We start from the raw sequence: 19,843 nt of genomic DNA, 5'->3' as shown, positions 1-19,843 counted from the left end.
ATTGCTATTGTACAGGTATGAGTCTGTTAAGAGTGACAAAGGCTAAAAAATAACGTACATTTTAAAGGCAAATTGGTATATGAAATATTAATATATTACTTAGAATACAATATTCATTTTAATTTTACAAGAGCGTGTGGCCCTGAGAGTGTCTGCTGAGAAAAATTCTGGCCCTTGGACAAGTGTAGTTGATGACCCCTGCTTTAGAATATAGGCCTAATGTTTACTACAGACTTGCCTGAAAGGAACAACTCACACAATGGGATAAAACAGGAAACTGACTTAAATGAAAACTATTCATGAAACAAACAAAAGAGACATGACTGTAGTTGAAACAACACTTCAGTTTACTGGGTGTAATTCATAAAGTATGCTTTCTAGAGCTAAGAGACTATGCCCTGTTCAAAATAAAGGCTATATATCTTCAGATAGAGAAGGTGTGTGTGTGTGTGTGTGTGTGTGTGTGTGAGTGAGTGAGTGAGTGAGTAAGTGAGGGAGGGAGAGAGAGGGAGAGAGAGAGAGAGCATTAATATACTAACAGGTGGAAACATAAACTGGAATAGCACACTGTTGGAGAGAGTAACAATACAATAGGCTATGTAAACTACAGTAGGTACAGTATACACAAAATACACACAACTACAGTGAAGCTATGTGGGTATGCGCAATACATTTCAACCAAAAATTTAATGCAACAAAAAAAGACCAAGGTAATTTGTCATGTTTGACAGTTGTGAATCACCAGTGACTGGGAGAGGGGAGAGGGTGGGGGCTAATAGGCTAACTTAAAGGGTTTTTACAGTTTCAGAATTTTCAGTACATGCGCTATCACAAAGAAATCTTAAAACAGAAGTGTTTTCAGTACATGCGCTATCACAAAGAAATCTTAAAACAGAAGTGAAATAGCCCCAGGTTTACATACAAGTTATTACAGCTAACTATAACTGCTGTCACAGTTCCTCATCAGTTGAGGAAGTATTCTCAAAGTCTTCCTCTTCAGAGAAGTCATCTAAGGACAATGTTTGCAGTCCAAGAATATTCTTGTATGTTGTGCGTGCTGTGGCCATTTGTGCTTCAACCTCACACAATCTTCTCTTCAGCACACAGAGTAGTCCCTCACGTCCTTTCTCCATTAATCCCTCTGTACTGCCTGAGAATGTGACATTAAAATAAAAAGAAATAAGCTAAGTGGTTACCAGAGAAGCAAACTGAAGAAAAAGACAAACTATTTATTGTCCTTACATTTCCTATTGGTGTCTTCAGTGAGCTGAAAGGTAAGCTCTTCAATCAGTCCAGCAATACTCCTCATGTACTCCATGTGCTGCTTGACTTCGCGAACCACAATAAGTTCTTCTTCTTTCAGTCTAGCCAGCAGCATTACCTTGTCAAAAACTTTTTTTTTCTGCTCCATATCACCATGACCTGCAATACATTACATCAAAGTGTTATCTTACAACCTCCTATAAAAATATTGGGACAGAAGATATTTTGCACGCTTGGCCCTTTCCACGTCATCAATTTTTATGAATATTTGCTTTTTGTGATTTTGATGACTGCAGCAAATTTCAAACAAGACCTGTTTGGATCATTCCACTAGTAAACATGCTCATTAGTAACAGGTGATAATCTTCTGATCATGCTTTGTCTTATTTATCCACCAACAGCAAACCCACTCATACACAACCCTGCCCTAAACTGCTTACTGCTGTGGGTGTACTACTACAATAGAGAAACAACTTATAATAAATTCGATCACATCCATTTACAAATTACTATTCTTTTTTTTTTTTGCATATTGTCCATTGTCATAACATTTTTTACATCAGATTCGGCACATCAAGATGTGTGCATCAAACAATTTGTATTCAGTGCATTTCAGAGGAAGTACTTACATTCCCATGGCCAGGAGTAGTTGTCCACAGCCAGGAGTTCATTGGGAGGAGGGAGTTTTTCAACTTCCCCGACAGCAGCATTGTGTTCACTGATGGCAACTTCCAAGGCTTTCTTCTCAACAGCAATCTTTCTTCTCAGTTGATGCCTTCGCTTATTCCCACCTGCAATAAGAAACACAAAATGAGTGTGCACTCACAGGATGACCACAAAAGAGCACTATACAAAATAAGACTTCATGCATGTATGTGTTATGATTATTGCAACAGATGCTGTGTGATCATTTTTGCATCAACACATTCATTATTATTAGAAAAATTGAGAAAACTTTTAAACAATCATATTATTTTGAAATAATAAGCAAACAATTTTGTGATCCCCCCGGTCACAACCTGCTACCCCCCCGAGACAACAGCGCAACTCTCTCCTCGTTCACCCCTCTCTCGGAAGACGAGGTATCCAAACTGATCATTAACAACCGACCCACCACCTGCCCGCTGGACCCCATCCCCTCTAAACTCCTACAAGATATCGCTCCTACGGTAGTCCCACCGATCACATCCGTGATTAATGCCTCACTGTCCTCAGGCGTATTTCCAACGGCCTTCAAACAAGCCAGAGTTACGCCATTACTGAAAAAGTCTACGCTTAACCCCGCCTTGGTTGAAAATTATCGGCCGGTGTCACTGCTTCCCTTCCTCTCGAAAACCATTGAGAGGGCGGTCTCTAAACAAATCACTGACTTCCTCACCCATCACCACCTACTTGACCCAAAACAATCGGGTTTCAGAAGTGGCCACTCCACCGAAACAGCCTTACTATCTGTCTCAGAAGCCTTAAAAACAGCCAGAGCACGAGGGCAATCATCGGTACTCATCCTTCTCGACTTATCGGCTGCCTTCGATACAGTCAATCACGACATACTCCTAACCACACTCACTAACATGGGCATTACAGGCTCTGCCCACTCCTGGCTCGAGTCCTACCTCGCTGGACGCTCCTTTAATGTGTCTTGGCAAGGTCGTCTGTCATCGACTCATACCCTCTCCACGGGGGTGCCGCAGGGGTCGGTACTGGGTCCCCTTCTGTTTGCCATCTACACCACCTCGCTGTCCCATGTTATCCGCTCACACGGCTTCTCCTACCACTGCTATGCCGATGACACACAGCTATACCTGTCGTTCCAGCCGGAAGACACCACGGTCTCTGCACGCATCTCCGCCTGTCTCTCTGATCTGTCAACTTGGATGAAAAACCACCATCTCCAGCTTAATCTGTCAAAAACCGAACTCCTGGTCATCCCTGCCCATGAGTCAATCTGCCATGACTTCAACCTGAAAATTGGTACTGTCACTATTACCCCTAACCATGCTGCTAAAAACCTGGGCGTGGTACTAGATGATCGTCTTTCTCTCTCTGAACACATTTCCTCCGTAGCGAGGTCATGTCGCTATGCATTGTACAATATTAGAAAAATCAGACTGTACCTGACCCAATATGCCGCTCAGCTCCTGATTCAGGCTACAGTCAGCTCCCGCCTTGATTATTGCAACTCTCTCCTAGCTGGCCTACCTGCTTGCGCAATCAAACCTTTGCAAATGGTCCAGAATGCCGCAGCGCGACTGGTTTTCAATCAACCTAAAAGGTCACATGTCACCCCACTCTTCAGCGACCTGCACTGGCTGCCTGTAGCTGCCAGAATTAAACACAAAGCTCTGACGCTAGCTTACAAAACCACCTCAGGATCTGCCCCTGCCTATCTCAGCGTCTTACTAAAGGCTCATGTCCCGACCAGGGCGTTACGCTCCGCTCATACAAACCGTCTAGTTGTACCCTCGCCTCTCGCAAAGCGAGGTCACTATAAACTCTTCTCTGTGGTCGTCCCCAAATGGTGGAATGACCTACCAACAGCTACTAGAACAGCAACATCCCTTTCTACCTTTAAAAAACTTGTAAAAACCTTTCTGTTTTGAGAATGCTTCCCTGCCTAACAAAACTAACAACTATTCTGTGTCCTTTACACCTTTCTCAAGTTATGTCCTCCTCTGTAAGTCGCTTTGGATAAAAGCGTCTGCTAAATGCAATGTAATATAATGTAATGTAATGTAAATAGAGGACAAAATTGGTAGGTTAGGACAACTCTGCACTTTGCAGAAATATTGGAAATATTTGGATATTGCACTTAACCTTATTATGATTTTGAGTTTTTCAGTATGCTGCCCTGACTTGTAGTAAACCTACTTTGAAACATGTTTTTTTTTTTAAATAGATTTGCTATTTTTACTATGTATAAATAAGTAGTGAATTCCTTTTTTCACAAATCTGCATTATTTTTTGCTCTCACCAGACTGACGATAGAGCTGAAATTTTCGCTGTTTGATGCCCAAATATAGCCCCTCGATGGTCCTCTGCAGGTCATTTTGGATTGTTGCTCCTTTGGATGACAACAAACAAATTAATTCATGCCCATCTCAGTTTACAATCAGCCTCTTTTCAGATCCCCTGTACAAGAGCAGAGTCAAATGATTCTTTAAAATATGCCATCAAATAACTTTTTTAAAGTACCTGAGGTCCACTGCTGAACATCAGACACCCACTGATGGACTGTGTCTTGCTGTAGAGATAACTCAGTGGTGAGTTTCTCCAGGTCCTGTGTTGCCTCTGTAATCCTTTGTACAGTCTGTCCGAAAGAAATCTCGGTTAACAAATGCTGACACAATTTAAAAACAAAAATGTTATTATACATATTTGCCTAGTTAGTACCTTGATGTATCTTTTGGCCAGTGTCCGGTCAAGGTTTTCTGCCTTTCGCTTGTTCCAGCCACTTGCCTGGATTGTTAGCATGTCTGTGCGAACTTGACACAAAATGTATGAGCAGTAATTTAGGTTCACAGTGAGGACCAAAGGTCAGATACTACATTGATCATTCTATAATATTGTCACATAAACCTAGAAATATTCATACACTTAATTAATGTGTCAGAAGTTAAATTATTATAAGGTGAATTTTGATCAGTGTAAAAGTGCTGACTAGACAACTGTTTTCAAAGGGAGCACCTATGCATGGAACTCCAAAATGCAAAGGCCGAGCATCACTGTTCAAACCCCTTCTCAGAAAGGGGGAATATGGGAAATTTTAAGTCTGGTGCTGTTTGTTTTATCTGGAGTTGGACACCTGCAGAGATTTGACTCCACCCGACCACGAGGAAGCACTCTATTGTCAAGAGGTGCTACACCTTCTGGTTTGGTCTATGTGGAGAAGGATTCATACTGCAGCATGATAATGACCCCAGTCACACCTCAAAGCTTGACAAAACCACTTGAAGACCAAAGATGATAATATAAAAATAGCACTACATTAAAAAAAAAAAAAAAAAAAATATATTATATATCTATATATATATTATATATATATAATATATATATATATATATATATATATATATATATATATATATAGGCCTCTATATGTATGTGGTCTCAATTTGGACACAACTATACATGTAAAATGCTTACCGGCTTTTGACATGTACTTGGAACATGTGGCTGCTCGGGAGAGGAAGCTGTTAACCTGTTCAACCTCCTCCCCAATCGTTGTTCCAGCTCCTTCTTGATTGCGTCCCCCCCATTTTAACTGTAACACATTTACATGAATGTTATCATTTGGAAAACAAAAAGTAGAGGCAGAGGACAGACAATCAAAATGTGTGGTACAAATGGTAAGAAATACATCTAATTGTTATTATTACCTCACACATCCATGAATGCGCTTTTGCATGCATGATGGAGAGAAATGGGCGCATGTTCAGCAAGCCACCCAACTCTGGACAGTGGTCCACAACTCTCTGCAAATATGGCCAATATTTGCAGACCACATCAGAGCAAAAAAACTGGACGGTCTGTGAAGCTAGCTGTTTCTGGAGATATAATGGGTATGCAAATATTTCTCCACGGAACATATTCAGTGCCTTCAGCAAAACCCCATGACGGCAGACAGCAACTTCAACACCTTCCTCGTCAAGTTTGCTTGCAGACTTGTTGGCAGACTCTCGTGCTGCAGTCCACTGACCCGCACCACATCTCACTTTTGTAAATTTTACAAAATAAGCTGTAAATCATGGTATTATGGCAAAAAACAAAACAAAACAGTATGTTACCCTGCAGTTAGTACACAACTGACAATGTGTCGAAGGTTGGCTTCAGACCGTGGTCATGATGATGGGCTCTGTCAAGAAATGTGTGCTGAAAGCTTGGGGATTATAAGAACAAGGCCTAACAATGAATCAGTTATTTAAAAGGTGATCCAAACAAGATAACTTAAATGATGAATCCACTCACTCGCCCGAAGAGTTTTGTTCGACACTCGAGCATGCTGACAAAAGCTTGTCGCGACATCCCTGGGGCAGTGATTTTTAGATCCTCATACGTAGTGAACAAGTCCACCATGTACAAGGTCTCAAAATTGACAGTGGCTGGCCAGTAACCACTTTCAACCAAATCACTTATGGTCACTGGCAAGGTTTTTCCACAGGAGCAGTTTACTGATGGAAGGAAGAAGTTGTATCTTCCTGAAATTTCAGAGAAAAACAATTATCTCTTGTTCACAATAAAATAAATAAAATAATAAATAAAAAACACAATATATAGAAATAAAAAATGTTACCATTCATTCCAATTAAAATAACTGGCTTTCCCTTGGAAAAGCTTGTTTGCCCAGTGGAGCAGTCGCAGCAGGGAGGAACGATTGGTAACATGCAATCTAAAAAGCAGAATTAGTTTACATATTAGAGTAAATGAAACCAAAAATTCAACAGTGAGGGTGCTGTTTCTATCACACAAAACTTCAGCCAGCATGTTTGTTGGACTAAACCAGGGTTTGTGTAAAATGTAAAAAAGCCTATATAACCTGAGACTTAAAAACTACCTTTTTCATGATAGGAGAATTTCCCTCCCTCATGCTGCTGAACAAAAGTGGATGGTGGCAGGTGTCTGAAGAACCCCTCCACCATGGATGCTCTGTTATGAAGCACCAGGGCCTCATGTGTGGAAAGGTCACAGGCTGTGCAGTAGAGTGATCGTGGTAAACAGTCCTTACACATCACTACTGCAGCCTTTTTTTCACAATGATGGCAAACCCCCTCCTTGGGCGTCTCAGATGACAACATATTGTTCACCATGAAGGGCCTCATCACTGTCCAATTCTCCAGAGAGGAAGTTTGCCTGTTCCTCCAGTGTGAGGGGAGAGGTTGTTCCGCACCACTTCTTAAGAGGTCTCGGACGTCTTGAATGAGGGACTCTGAAAATGAAAAAGGAAATAAGGCAATGGTTAATCTGGGCAATTACCACATAACAAATCAGGAAACAAGTATTAAGGAAAAAAAGGGAAAAAAAACAAACCTAAATTTTCAATGGTCACAGTTTATACACAGGAGGGTGTTACGCTTGCTGAAGAAACTGCAAAAAATATGAATATCCATTTAGAACTCGCTCATAGAACTCGCTCAATGAATAATGAATGCAACTACTGATGAAAAAACAACAAAAAAACAACCTGTGGCTGAATCTTGCTTTCGTTTCCCTCCAGCTCTACATCTTTCTGGCAAAGGTTGACCATCGTTGTCCTCATCAAGCCAAACACACAGCTTTGTGGATTTTTTTGACCCTCCTTTTGTGTGTCCATGCTGATCCACCTAAATAAACAATTGAGCCACAGAATAAACCACCACCCACCAAGAACCTGGTTGTGGTCCTGTACTGTACTGACAGATCTAGAAAACCCTTTCTACATTAAAAAGAAAAGAAAGTGAAATATTTTGACAGAATATTATATTAATACTATATAAACGCTGACTGGCTCTAACGTGTGAACTCAGCTCAGCACTATAGCTTGCATTTGAATAAAGACACTGAACCAGGTACTGTACAGTTTTGCACCTTGATACTTCTTTCCTGCTATACCTCAGAGTCTTTTATAGTCTTAGACTTTGTAATTAGCATGTAATTATTATGCTTTTTCCACCATGGAGATAATGTTATTTACCTTGCACTAATCCAGGAACGCATCAACCAGGAATATGGCATCGTCAAGGTCAAGGTGATTCATGTTTATTTTTCCTCCTTCTTTTTCTTTTCCCTCTGTCACGCGGTGAGGTCAAGCTGGGTTTTTGTCCTGTCTTGTCATTTCCTGTTTTATTTTGAAAATAACTCTCCTCTCGTTTCAGGTCACTTGCCCTTCCTCATGTGTCACCGGTCTGATTGTCTTCCCCGCCCTGGTTGTTTCCACCTGTTCCCCATTACCCTGTGTATATATTGTCTGCGTCTCCCCTTGTCTTGTGCCAGAGTGTTTCGTTCTTTCGTTCACCCCAGCCAGTTATTCCCACAGACCTTGATCTTCCTTGCCTTGCTACGCAACGAGTGTTGTTGTTTTTTCCTCCACGTGAGTGATTTTTGGTTGTAAATTTCATAGTATTAGGTTATTGATTTCTGTTTAGTTTGATAGCGGTTTAGCTTTTGTCCTCCCCTTGTGGAGTGATTTTCTGTTACCTTTTCCTCTTTGCTTGTACGTTTTCCCTCTGCGGAGTGGTTTTTTGTTTTTTTAGAGTATATTCCTGTATAGTATCTTTAGTAATTTTCATAGTCTAATTTTGAGTCGCTCAGTGTGTAGAATTTCTAATAAAGTTCCATCCTGTTGGTGATACCTCTGCATCTGAGTCCTCCTTTGCAGCGCCGGTCCTGGCCACATTTGCGCCCTGGGCGAACGAACACCAATCAAAACGCATTTTTATGCAGAAACTCAAACTATTGATTTTTTTTCACAAATGAGAGAAATGTCCGTCATGTTTTTTGTTCTCACTGCCGGAATCTTGAAGGTCACGTGACTTGGACGCAAACCCATAGGAAAAGTATAAGCAGAAAAAATGTAACAGTCAAACAATTCAAGGGCCATTATTGTAACCCCTCTACGTTTTTGTACTTTGGACCAACGTAGCCAGGGTACGTTTTTATATGAGACTGGGTTGCCTTAGGGGGAGGGGGACTCCCACGGCAGTCTAATCCTATGGCAGCATAACTAAGGGATGACCTGAGCCAGCCCTAACTATAAGCTTAATCAAAAAGGAAAGTCTGGAGTCTACTCTTAAAAGTGTTGACCGTGTCTGCCTCCCAAACCCAGAATGGTAGTTTGTTCCACAGAAGAGGAGCCTGATAGCTGAAAGCTCTGGCTCCCAATCTACTTTTGGAGACTATAGGAACCACAAGGAACCCAGCGTCCTGAGAGCGCAGTGTTCTAGAGGGGTAGTAAGGTATTATGAGCTCTTTTAGATATGATGGTGCCTGACCATGAAGAGCTTTATAGGTAGCCAATGCAAGGAAGCGAAAATGGGAGAGATGTGATCTCTGATCTTGGTTCCTGTCAGAACACGTGCAGCAGCATTCTGAATTAACTGCAAAGTCCTAAGAGACTTATTGGAGCAGCCTGATAACAAAGAGTTACAATAGTCCAGCCTTGAAGTAACAAATGCGTGGACTAGTTTTTCTGCATTTGCTTGAGAGACGATGCGTCTGATTTTAGCGATGTTACGTAACTGGAAAAATGCAGTCCTCGAAATTTGTTTTATGTGGACGTTAAAGGACAAATCCTGATCAAAAACAGCTCCAAGATTCTGAGTTACAGTGGAGCTGGAGGCCAGGGTGATCCCATCTAAAGTAACTAAGTCTCTAGAAAGAGAGTTTCTGAGGTGTTTCGGTCAAATTACAGAACAAGAGTTTTGTCTGAATTTATCAGAAAATTGTAGGTCATCCAACTTTTTATATCCTTAAGGCATGTTTGGAGTTTAGTTAACTGATTGGTTTCATCAGGCTTGATCGATAAATATAATTGGGTGTCGTCAGCATAACAATGAAAATTGATAGAGTGATTTCTAATAATGTTCCCTAAAGGAAGCATATATAAACTAAATAGAAGTGGTCCAAGTACAGAACCTTGTGGGACTCCATGACAAACTTTGGTATGCATGGAGGATTCATCATTGACATGAACAAACTGAGATCGATCTAAGAAATATGACTTAAACCAGCTTAGGGCGGTTCCTTTGATGCCAATTTGATGTTCCAGTCTCTGTAAAAGAATTTGATGGCCAATGGTGTCAAATGCAGCACTAAGATCTAACAGGACGAGTACAGAGATGAGTCCTTTGTTTGATGCCATTAGGAGGTCATTTGTAACTTTGATTAATGCGGTCTCTGTGCTATGATGCACTCTAAATCCTGACTGAAAATCCTCAAATAGACTATTGTTATGGAGAAAGTCACACAGCTGATTAGCTACAGCTTTCTCAAGTATCTTAGACAGAAAGGGAAGGTTTGATATCGGTCTGTAGTTGGCTAAGATCTCTGGGTCTAGAGTGGGCTTTTTAAGAAGAGGTTTAATTACAGCTACCTTAAAGGACTGTGGTACAAATCCTGATAATAAAGACAGATTAATCGTATCCAATAGAGAATGACTAACTAGAGGTAAAACATCATTGAGCAGCCTGGTTGGGATGGGATCTAAGAGACAGGTTGACAGCTTAGCTACAGAAATGATTAAAGTTATTTGATGAAGGTCGATGGGAGAAAAAGAGTCTAAATACATAACAGGTTTTACAGCTGTTTCCAAACTTGCTGTATCAGAATTCAGATAAATGTCTGTTGAGGGCAAGAGGTGATGGATTTTGTCTCTAATAGTTATAATTTTATCATTAAAGAAGCTCATGAAGTCATTGCTAGTTAGACCTAAAGGAATAGATCGGGCATCACGGATTAGCGGACTCCGGTCCGGACCGGGAAATGGCTCTGTCCGGACCGCGACCACTGGCAAAATAAGTAGTGTTTTCCCCATAGAGCGGATTTGAGCGCACATAGAAATTTACCGCGGCCGCTGCTACTATAGTCAATCCGGTAAACTCATGCCGGTAGCCAAGGACACCCTGCGACGCCTACAAAATTCCCACAGACAAAGCAGGGAGAGCAAGGCTGAACGGAGACATGGCTTGTTCTAAAAAGAGGAAAGTAGATACTGAAAATCGTTGTTTTAATGATGAATGGACAACTAAATATCTGTTCATTCTCCCTGCTGGCAGCTCCAAGCCTGTTTGCTTAATTTGTTCCGAGACCGTGGCATTGATTAAAAGTGGGAACGTGAAGCGCCACTTCGAAACAAAGCATGGCTCATTTGAGCAAACGTATGGTGCAGGTACCCAGGTGAGGGCACAGAAAATAAGAAGGAGAGTTCCATGAAAAATGTTTTGCACTTTTTTGTTCATTTTTCCTGAGTTTACTTTTTTATTTACATGAAGAAGGCTTCAATTAAGAAAGAAAGGACAGTTCAAAGAAAAATGTTTTATGAAAAATGAAGTTCAGTTTTTTTCACTTGAAGAGGCCTTCAATTATTCAAGCATGGGACTGTTGCATTATAGAAAAAAGGAAGTCCACTCAGCTTGCACTATTATTTATTTTATTCAAAGGATTCAAAAGGATTCCCTTTTGGTTGACTTGAAATAAAAACCTTAAACGTATTTGATTGCCTGGGACAACTTTTATTTATGATTAGAGATTGAATATGTGTCTAATATCTCGCATTTTAAGTAAAAACTTAAACAATTAGTTACTTTTTAAAAATGTGGCCATGACTTTCGCTCGGACCTTCTACTTGGGCAAAATGTAATAACCGGACCTTGGGGACTTTTAATTGAATACCCCTGGAATAGATGGTTCTGTAGAACTGTGATTCTTTGTTAGCCTGGCTACAGTGCTGAAGAGAAATCTGGGGTTGTTCTTATTCTCCTCTATTAATGAAGAGTAGTAGGCTGCTCTGGCATTAGAGCAGCCTACTACTATTACTAGTAGTAGTAGTACTACTACTACTAGCCTACAATATTATAATTAGATATTAATTCATTGACTAAGACAGCTTTGGATGACAAAGACCTGATATTCAGGAGTCCACATTTAATTCTCTTATTTTGGACTGTTGGAGATGTTGATTTAATTTTTATTAAGTTTTTATGAAGAACTCCTCTTCTGTTTGTTTTATCTAAATAATGTAGGTGGACGGGGGACAGACACAGTCTCTATACTAAAGGACTGGGTGGGCAACTGCTCTAATGGAGGCGCAGAGAAGCGTGTAAGACTGCAGCTCTGCTTCCTGGTCTCAACTCTGGGTTGTCGACGTGGTTTTGGTCAGCTAATAAACTTGGCCATATTTTCTAGATATGAGAGCTGCTCCATCCAAAGTGGGATGGATGCCGTCGCTCCTAATCAGACCAGGTTTTCCCCAGAAAGGTGTCCAAATATCTATGAAGCCCACATCATTTGCTGGACACCACTCGACAGCCAGCGGTGGAATGACGACATGCGGCTAAACATGTCATCACTGGTCACATTGGGTAGGGGACCGGAGAAAACTACGGAGTCCGACATCGTTTCGGCATATTCACACACCGATGACACATTAATTTTAGTGACCTCCGATTGGCGTACGTGGGTGTCATTACCACCGACGTGAATAACAATCTTACTGTATTTACGTTTATCTTTAGCCAGCAGTTTCAAAAAAGATTCGATGTTGCCCGCTCTGGCCCCCAGGATGCATTTAACTATGGCCCCCGGTGTTGCTAACTTCACATTTCGGACTATGGAGCTGCCAATGACCAGAGCTGGCCTCTCAGCGGGTGTGTCACTGGTGGTGTACCGTGGGCTTCAGTTTGGGGCTATGCCTCCTTCGAACAGTCACCCAGCCTCCCGGCTGTTCGGGAACTACCGGGGGACGGCTAGCTGAAGCTACGTGTGGCTGTACCGCACCGGCTGCAGGGGACTGGCTAACTATCTGAGCTACTGACTGTTCGGTGGTGCGGTACCGTGCCTCTAACTCAATGAGCCTCGCCTCCAGAGCTACAAATAAACTACATTTATTACAAGTACCGTTATCACTAAAGGAGGACGAGGAGTAACTGAACATGTGGCACACAGGGCAGGAGAGAGGAGGAGAGGAGAGAGGAGGAGAGGAGAGAGAAGAGAGACGCCATTGCTATAGCTAGGCTAGTTAGTGTGGCTACAGTAGTAGCAACTTAAAAGTTCCCTTCAAGCTGAAAGCCAGCTGAATAGCAGCCGTCTTCCAGCTGACTTCCAGCCAACTGCCTACCAAGTTCCGTGGCCGGAGCGACCCTCCTCCTTCTCCTGGGCGTGTCTATTTTTTACTGTAACTCCACCCATTCATGTAATTACAGGGTATGACCAGGAGATGGCGCTTCTCTCACAGAACTTTTTTACAGTTGTTCTGCCTGGAGATGACGTAGCTTACACACCTCATTAGCATTCTAATTGCTCAACCTTTCGTTTGCGCTTACATTAATGGGCTTTTTGGTCTCCCAGTGTCACAGAGCGGAAAATGCAGCTGGTTTGAGTACTGCATACTATATTTAAGGTGTTAAATCTAACATGTCACCATTCACCAAATCAACAACATCTAGTCTGTTCTGCCTTCACTAGTGGTGGGCCGTTATCTGCGTTAACGTGAGACTCTTATCGGGCGATAAAAAAAATATCACCATTAATCTATTCGCAAAGCTGTTCCAGCCTCTCAGGTCGCTTTTTGACTTTTTGACTTTTTTCTCTTTTGTTCGTTTTTGTTTTCTTCACTGTAACTTTCTTGGTGTTGTTTTTTAAATGCCGCTTCCACCTGGACAGCTGCCTTTGTTTACTCCAGGGATTTACAGCTGATCAGCGCGATCAGCTGTTCGATTGGCGTGATAAATCTATGGCCACCACCAGTCTTTGCATAATTACAGGAGCGTCTCTTCTCTTGTGCTCGCGCAAAAAAGTTACGAACGTCATGGGGCTGCCAGGCCTGTGTGTCAGACCTGACGATACAAGCGAGAGGTTTTTTTTTAATTAACAGTTTATTTGGAGGGGAGGGCTTGTTGTTGTTCTGTTCTGCCTGGAGATGACGTAGCTTACACACCTCATTAATTGCTCAACCTTTCGTTTGCGCTTACATTAATGGGCTTTTTGGTCTCCCAGTGTCACAAATCACAGAGCGGAAAATGCAGCTGGTTTGAGTACTGTATACTATACAGTAGCCTTGTGATTTGAGTGTGCTCATGAACATGAATGACTCCTTTTCATTTTCGTCCATTCCATAGGCTAAATGGCGTAAATGGAAAGAATATTGTAGTGACCCGGAACAATGAAGCTACGAAGCAACTGGTTTTGCTGGACTTTATTCCTAATCTGGAACACAGGCTCCTGTGGGCCATAGCCAACGCCAAAAAACAATCAAAGCACCGCAGAGCCAAAGTATGTTCACTGAGTCAATACAGTGGCTATAGACTCAACGGAGGAGATGCTGCTGATTGGTATGTGTTTAAGAAGAACCTCAATAAAGACATTAATGAGTAATGTTACACACCGGCTGTATCTTGACTAGGACTGTCTCTTCAAAGAGTCAAACTAAAATGAAGTCAAACTAACACATAATTGTGGTTTGATTTGGAACGTAACATCATAGCCTCAGTTATGACATTATCCTGAAAACCTCCTCACGAAACAATGGCAATGAGCCACATACCCACTCCTCCACGTGTTGCTGCTTTTAAAGAGGACGAGGTGAACTCGTGATTGATCATTACTTCATCTGCAGATTCTATATTCTTCTTCCGCTAATCATGTATTCTCCTCCACGTCGTGCCTGGTTTGTGCAAAATGACTGTGGTTACCAAACTAGCCAAAAAAAAAATGTTGCTGGTCACACTTTTGTGTTTTAGCCTTTAGGTTGTGCTCGTGTTTGCAACCCAGTGTTAGAAAAAATAAAGCCAGTTTTAACACTTTGCTCCTCAGATTGGAACCTCAATGAGCTGCTAGCATGCACGTAGCTGTCTTTAGTTTTTTTAGTTTGTTGTTGTTTGTTTCCCAAATATATATATTGGATATATATATATATAGATATATATATAATATAGATGTATTTTTATTTTTTTTTTTTTTACCCGATGAATAGCAGTGTTTCATTTAACTTGAAAACTTGCTGAATAAAGTTTATTATTGGTATAAATATTATACTGTATTCATTGCATTTATTATTAATTTGTTTTGTTGTATGTGTTGTGTTTTCTTGTAATTCACCAGTGCAGCTGAGTCTCACAGTCACACAAGCCAAGAATGTCTGAGCAGCTGAATGAGTCCCAACAAATACAATAATTCCCTCAATTTCTATGTAATATGGTTTTAATATGCAGCATCTTTGCAACAATACCCTGTGGAAGAGATTATTATTGGTGTGATTAAAAAGTGTCGTCTGCTGCTTTCAAAAGAGGAAATAGGAACAGTGGAGCCGTGGCATAAATAAAGTTGTAAATATAGTCGCGTGTTTTAATTGTCCCTACTGGAGGAGCGGGGGCCGAACATATGCAGCGCTGATCTGACCATCTGTTGGACCTAGACTGCTACACATTCACACATGCCACACATGCAGAGAGGGTGCAACAGATTGTGTGTGTGTGTGTGTGTGTGTGTGTGTGTTCAGGTGTGGTCAGACTCCATGTTAATTTGCTAATTGTACCATATTGTGCAGTGGGAAATTAGTGTATCTGAACATACTAACCCCTGAGAGCTTTCAGTCAGTGAGTGACAGAGACACACACACACACACACCTACACACACACACACACACACATTAAACTGGAGACGGGCCCTTATTCCACAGCCTTGCTTGTAATTTGGTGGATTGATAACATAATGATCATTACCTGCTGAGTAATATGTCTACTGGGGCCTATAAAGAAATGATTATAGATATGAAGATAACTGCCTTATAAGCCATTAGTGAGGTAGTGATGTACTGACATCCCAGGCTCTTTGAACGGTGCATTGTCACACTCTGCCTACAATGATATTACTGCTATACACTTCCTCAACAGTTTACGAGTTCAACGAAGAAAAGAAGTCATTTATTTGGATGTAAAGGGGAACCTAATGCTTTACTGGAGACACTGAGAAAACTCATTAAAGTCTCTATTGTGACAAGACAGAGCTATCCTAAGCTGTCACAGGAGAACAACTTTAGAACTTATTCAGTGATTTTGGTGAAACTGGATCAGATTTTATACACAATACATTTGCTGCTTTTCCCTCTGATGTCCTCCAACTGCTCAGCTTAAACTCTCTGTGATTTACAGTTTCCTGATGGACTACTTGCTAACCTGCTAATTAATCACCGCTAACAGAACTGGGCCCAGCAGCTGAACCGGACCAGATCTGAGCACAACCTCTGACACCAAAACCGAGTGTTACAGTACTGAGGTGATTTACTGTACAGACTTTTCTGATGCAAACTGTCGTTAGCTCAGTATAGCTAACCCAACTGACTCAGCCCGGGGAAATGTGGAAGTAAACAGCGCTCTGCTTCCCGTAGACTGAGCCTACAGTTCCTGCAGTGGCTCTGTGAGGCTGAGTGATGACTTTGGTAAAGGGGAACTCTGACCTAATGCTAACAATATGCTGTGAGCTGTTATTTTAAGGTAGAAAAGTTACATAATAGACATAGACTACATCACCGCCTGGTATGGTAACTGCAAACCCTGGTGAGAACAGCACATTACTGAGTCTGAACTGCCACAGCGAAGTACAGTATGTGTATGCCCAGTGGTGCAGGAGACCTGATGGAGCATTAGGGACTACAACCACAAACTCTCTGCTGACCAACATGCACACTCACACTGTTGCTCAATAGGTAGAACAATGAGTTCAGTTATAGCAGAGCTCCCTTGTCATGCCTGAGAGAGACCTGACGCTCATCCAGACCCGCTGGTGACTGTTGAGGTGGTTTTAGTGGGCAGACGTGCTTTTGATCACTACAGATACATTTGTTGACCTTTCCTCCCGCGGTGTTCCTGAACATAACACTGTTCTTCAGCACTGTGCTGCCTGACATTCTCTCTGTTCCACACATTCACAACTTCTGTGGTGCAGCAGTGAGCTGCCCCAATGGGACACAGAGTGTGGAGACGCAGTTACATCCCCAATGTTACACACACACACACACACACACACACACCGAACTACACAACTACTAATGCCAGTGATAGAAAAGTATCCATGGGAACCAGCAGGTTTGGCTTGGCTTGGCTTCAGTGAGTGTTTATCTAAGCTTAACTCACTGTGCTGATCAAAGAGTACAGTCTAAACATGCTCCATATGACAAGTTTCGTGAAATAACTGAACTAAAAGATCAAACTGAAAGTTACATTTCAAATTAATACAAATTGTTTTGAGTGGTTAAAAGGAGATAATGGCAGAGCTATGCTAGTTGCTCTGTAAGGATGTACTCTGTGGTTTGAGCTAAATCCTAAAATCTGAAATGAATGCTAACACTGATGTTTAGCAGGTAAAGTTTATGATTTAAGATTAGCATGTTAGCATTTGCCACTTAACACAAAGGGAATGTTATTAGTTTTACAGGTGCATGGTGCTAAAAGAAAAATCAAGCATTTATTACAGCAATCACAATCTTCATCATCCTGTGGTGAACATGATTATCTGTGCCAATCACTGCAGTCCATCCAATGCTTTTTTAAAATGAAGGTCCTTCATAAAGTTTATACCTGTAGAGATAAACAAAATGGGGCAATGTGATGACAGCAGGTGTTAAAAAAGACGATTTCCCATAAGCTCCAGACCATTGTGGCTAAGTTCATGGTTCAATGAAAGAGATGAGTTTATGAGCGAGTTGAAGTTAGTTCAGACATGTGTAATAACAGCAGGAGAGAGAGGACTGAAGCAGAGGTTACAGTCAAAAATGACTTTAGACCACGTTCATACCTGTGACGGTTCCCTAGTTAATCTGAATTTGTTTTCTCATGGCAGCAGAGACGGATTGTAGGTGGAGATACCTGGGCCAGTGACTGAGTATAAAACTCCACCCCACTGACTTCTCTTCCCCTCTCTCTCCCTTCAACATGCTTGGTCCTCCTCTCTGGTCTGCTGCATGGTTTTTTGGTTCTTTTCTTTTCATTTCATGCAACATCTCGCACCCAAATGTTCCACTCATGCATGCACGCACCTTCACCACTGATTTACTGATAAACACACCTCCACCGTTCTTTTGTTTAGTTTTGTTTAAGTTATCTGTGATTTTGACTTATTAAACAATAAATTACTTTATTTATACAACCCACAACTCCCTATTGTTTTTGTCATGGCCTTAGAGCCATGTCATTTAAAAAGAGGCTTTGGACTAACAAGGATAGTTTGAGAGGTTCATACTGTATTCATTCATATTATGCAGTAGACTACTTCAGTGTGTGTTTTTACACACACTGAAGTACAACCACACACAGAATTTAATGATGGTGATGGTGAAGTGATGGGCTGAAATGTAGCAGCGCCCTGTGAGCACTTAGGGGTTAGGTGTCTTGCTCAAGGGCACCTTAGTAGTGCCCAGGAGGTGAACTGGCACCTCTCTAGCTAGTAGTCCACACTCCATAGTTTAATCTGTATGATGTGAGAATACATCCTGTAGATGTCAACACATTTGTCTGGATATGTGAAACCTTAACCTGCTGGTGGCACTGGCATAAACATCATGGGATCACCAAAGCCATCAGGATTCACTCTTTGGGGACTATCTAATAGCTTAGAGCTAGCTAGACATTTCACTCTGAACCAAAGTAGTGGACTGCCTGACCAATCAACCAACCAATGTTGCATCTCTGTACAAATTCAGTCTCTCATTAATAATTCTACTATTTCCTGGCAGGCTGGAAAACACACACAAGGGTGATAAAAAAAATACATTTTGTACATTTTGGCTGAATGATTGGACAACCACTGACATAAGGTTAAGTCTATGCCTAATGAAAGCTCCATTTAATGTCCATTTTGATTAAAGACCATTACTGCACTGTCCACTTTGTACGTTGTCTCTAAAGGGACACGAGGCTGAGCTGCTGTACTCTGCTCCACTGACCCGAGGATTAACTCTGAACCCTGACATCTTCTTCATTCTGGCAGATTGAAGGAAGCAGCTGTAAGCATCGTAGTCTGCATTAATGTTACATCTCCTTACCTTACACTCACCATTACTAATTAATCCAAATCATGTTCCACAGTGCCCGGGTGCTTAGACACCTCACCCCCGCCCCTCGACCAGCCGTCCTTAACGTGGAAAGAAGAGGCAGCCCTGACCCCTTCTTGAATAAAACATCCTAATAATTCAACTTAAGCATTTAGCTAATGCATTATGCATGAGAATGAAATCAGTCCAGAGGGCAACGGAATCAGGATGTTGACAGTGTGTCTTGCGTGTTTCAGTCTGTGTGTGTGTGCACTGATTTATTTATTAGGAATATTTAATGAAAATGTGTGAAGCAGCGTGGAGCAGCAAGCCAACACTCACAGTAACTAATGCACCTTGCATTTCACCTGTTTTTTTTCTGTGTGTGTGTGTGTATGTGTGTTGTCTTATTCGCACAGGTTAGAGCAGACAGTGTGATTTCATGCAAACATGTCTCCTCACAGCTGCAAGGGAGACGGACAGAAGAAGGTTCTAGTGTCACTTCCTCAAGAATCAAAATAAATCAATTTAGTGGAAGCAGAAAATGCTATGACCAAGAAACGTTTACGTGTTAATCCCGTTGCAGCTGCCACAAGTCAAACAGCTTATAAATTATATATATATATTAGTGCTGTCAAAATTAACGCGTTAATTTTGTCGATTAATTTGAAAGAATTAACGCGTTAAAAAAGATTAACGCAATTAACGCGGTTTTGTTTACTTCCGGTGGCGGCCGCCATTTTGGATGTGGCAAAGTAGAGCTTTGTTTCCCAGATATATTAGTGTGTGTGTGAATGGGTGTATAAGAGGCTTTAACTTAAAGCCCTCACGGAGACTGCGCCCTGGGCGGTCGCCCACATTGCCCA

The 19,843-nt window shown here is 41.6% G+C and overlaps 2 protein-coding genes across 3 annotated transcripts; both read right to left on the bottom strand.

The window, feature by feature from the left end:
* Window positions 1-868: 868 nt before the first annotated feature.
* Window positions 869-5,973, bottom strand: LOC109141899 (uncharacterized). 2 transcript variants are annotated; one of them, XM_027275923.1, is made up of 8 exons: window positions 5,640-5,973; window positions 5,407-5,524; window positions 4,654-4,745; window positions 4,456-4,570; window positions 4,235-4,324; window positions 1,893-2,054; window positions 1,243-1,422; window positions 869-1,150 (listed from the first exon to the last, which is right to left on the bottom strand). In XM_027275923.1, exons 1-8 carry the CDS (start codon window positions 5,847-5,849, stop codon window positions 951-953), a joined length of 1,167 nt encoding a protein of 388 aa, XP_027131724.1. In that variant the 5' UTR covers window positions 5,850-5,973; the 3' UTR covers window positions 869-950. The 2 variants fall into 2 exon arrangements, with proteins under 2 accessions (XP_027131724.1, XP_027131725.1); XM_027275924.1 differs by having other exon boundaries at window positions 5,407-5,973.
* A 12-nt stretch (window positions 5,974-5,985) lies between these two features.
* On the bottom strand, window positions 5,986-7,381 carry LOC109140014 (uncharacterized). Its single transcript, XM_027275925.1, has 3 exons — window positions 6,815-7,381; window positions 6,554-6,649; window positions 5,986-6,458 (listed from the first exon to the last, which is right to left on the bottom strand). Exons 1-3 carry the CDS (start codon window positions 7,077-7,079, stop codon window positions 6,208-6,210), a joined length of 612 nt encoding a protein of 203 aa, XP_027131726.1. The 5' UTR covers window positions 7,080-7,381; the 3' UTR covers window positions 5,986-6,207.
* Between the last annotated feature and the right edge of the window lie 12,462 nt (window positions 7,382-19,843).

This window comes from Larimichthys crocea, unplaced genomic scaffold, assembly GCF_000972845.2.
Source record: "Larimichthys crocea isolate SSNF unplaced genomic scaffold, L_crocea_2.0 scaffold255, whole genome shotgun sequence".
In the NCBI taxonomy this organism is placed as follows: Eukaryota; Metazoa; Chordata; class Actinopteri; family Sciaenidae; genus Larimichthys; species Larimichthys crocea.
Note: the sequence above shows the minus strand (reverse complement) of the source record. Positions and strands in the feature narration are given on the sequence as shown.

Bases quoted from the DNA above. Each gene is read 5' to 3' on its own strand.
- LOC109140014 (XM_027275925.1), bottom strand. From the start codon at position 7,079: ATGAGGCCCTTCATGGTGAACAATATGTTGTCATCTGAGACGCCCAAG. The intron at 6,650-6,814 runs GTAGTTTTTAAG...TCTGCTTTTTAG, and splicing joins ATTCTCCTATCATGAAAAAG to ATTGCATGTTACCAATCGTT. The intron at 6,459-6,553 runs GTAACATTTTTT...CTGAAATTTCAG, and splicing joins TATTTTAATTGGAATGAATG to GAAGATACAACTTCTTCCTT.
- LOC109141899 (XM_027275923.1), bottom strand. From the start codon at position 5,849: ATGTTCCGTGGAGAAATATTTGCATACCCATTATATCTCCAGAAACAG. The intron at 4,325-4,455 runs GTACTTTAAAAA...TGTCATCCAAAG, and splicing joins TGTTCAGCAGTGGACCTCAG to GAGCAACAATCCAAAATGAC. The intron at 1,151-1,242 runs GTAAGGACAATA...TCACATTCTCAG, and splicing joins TGAAGACACCAATAGGAAAT to GCAGTACAGAGGGATTAATG.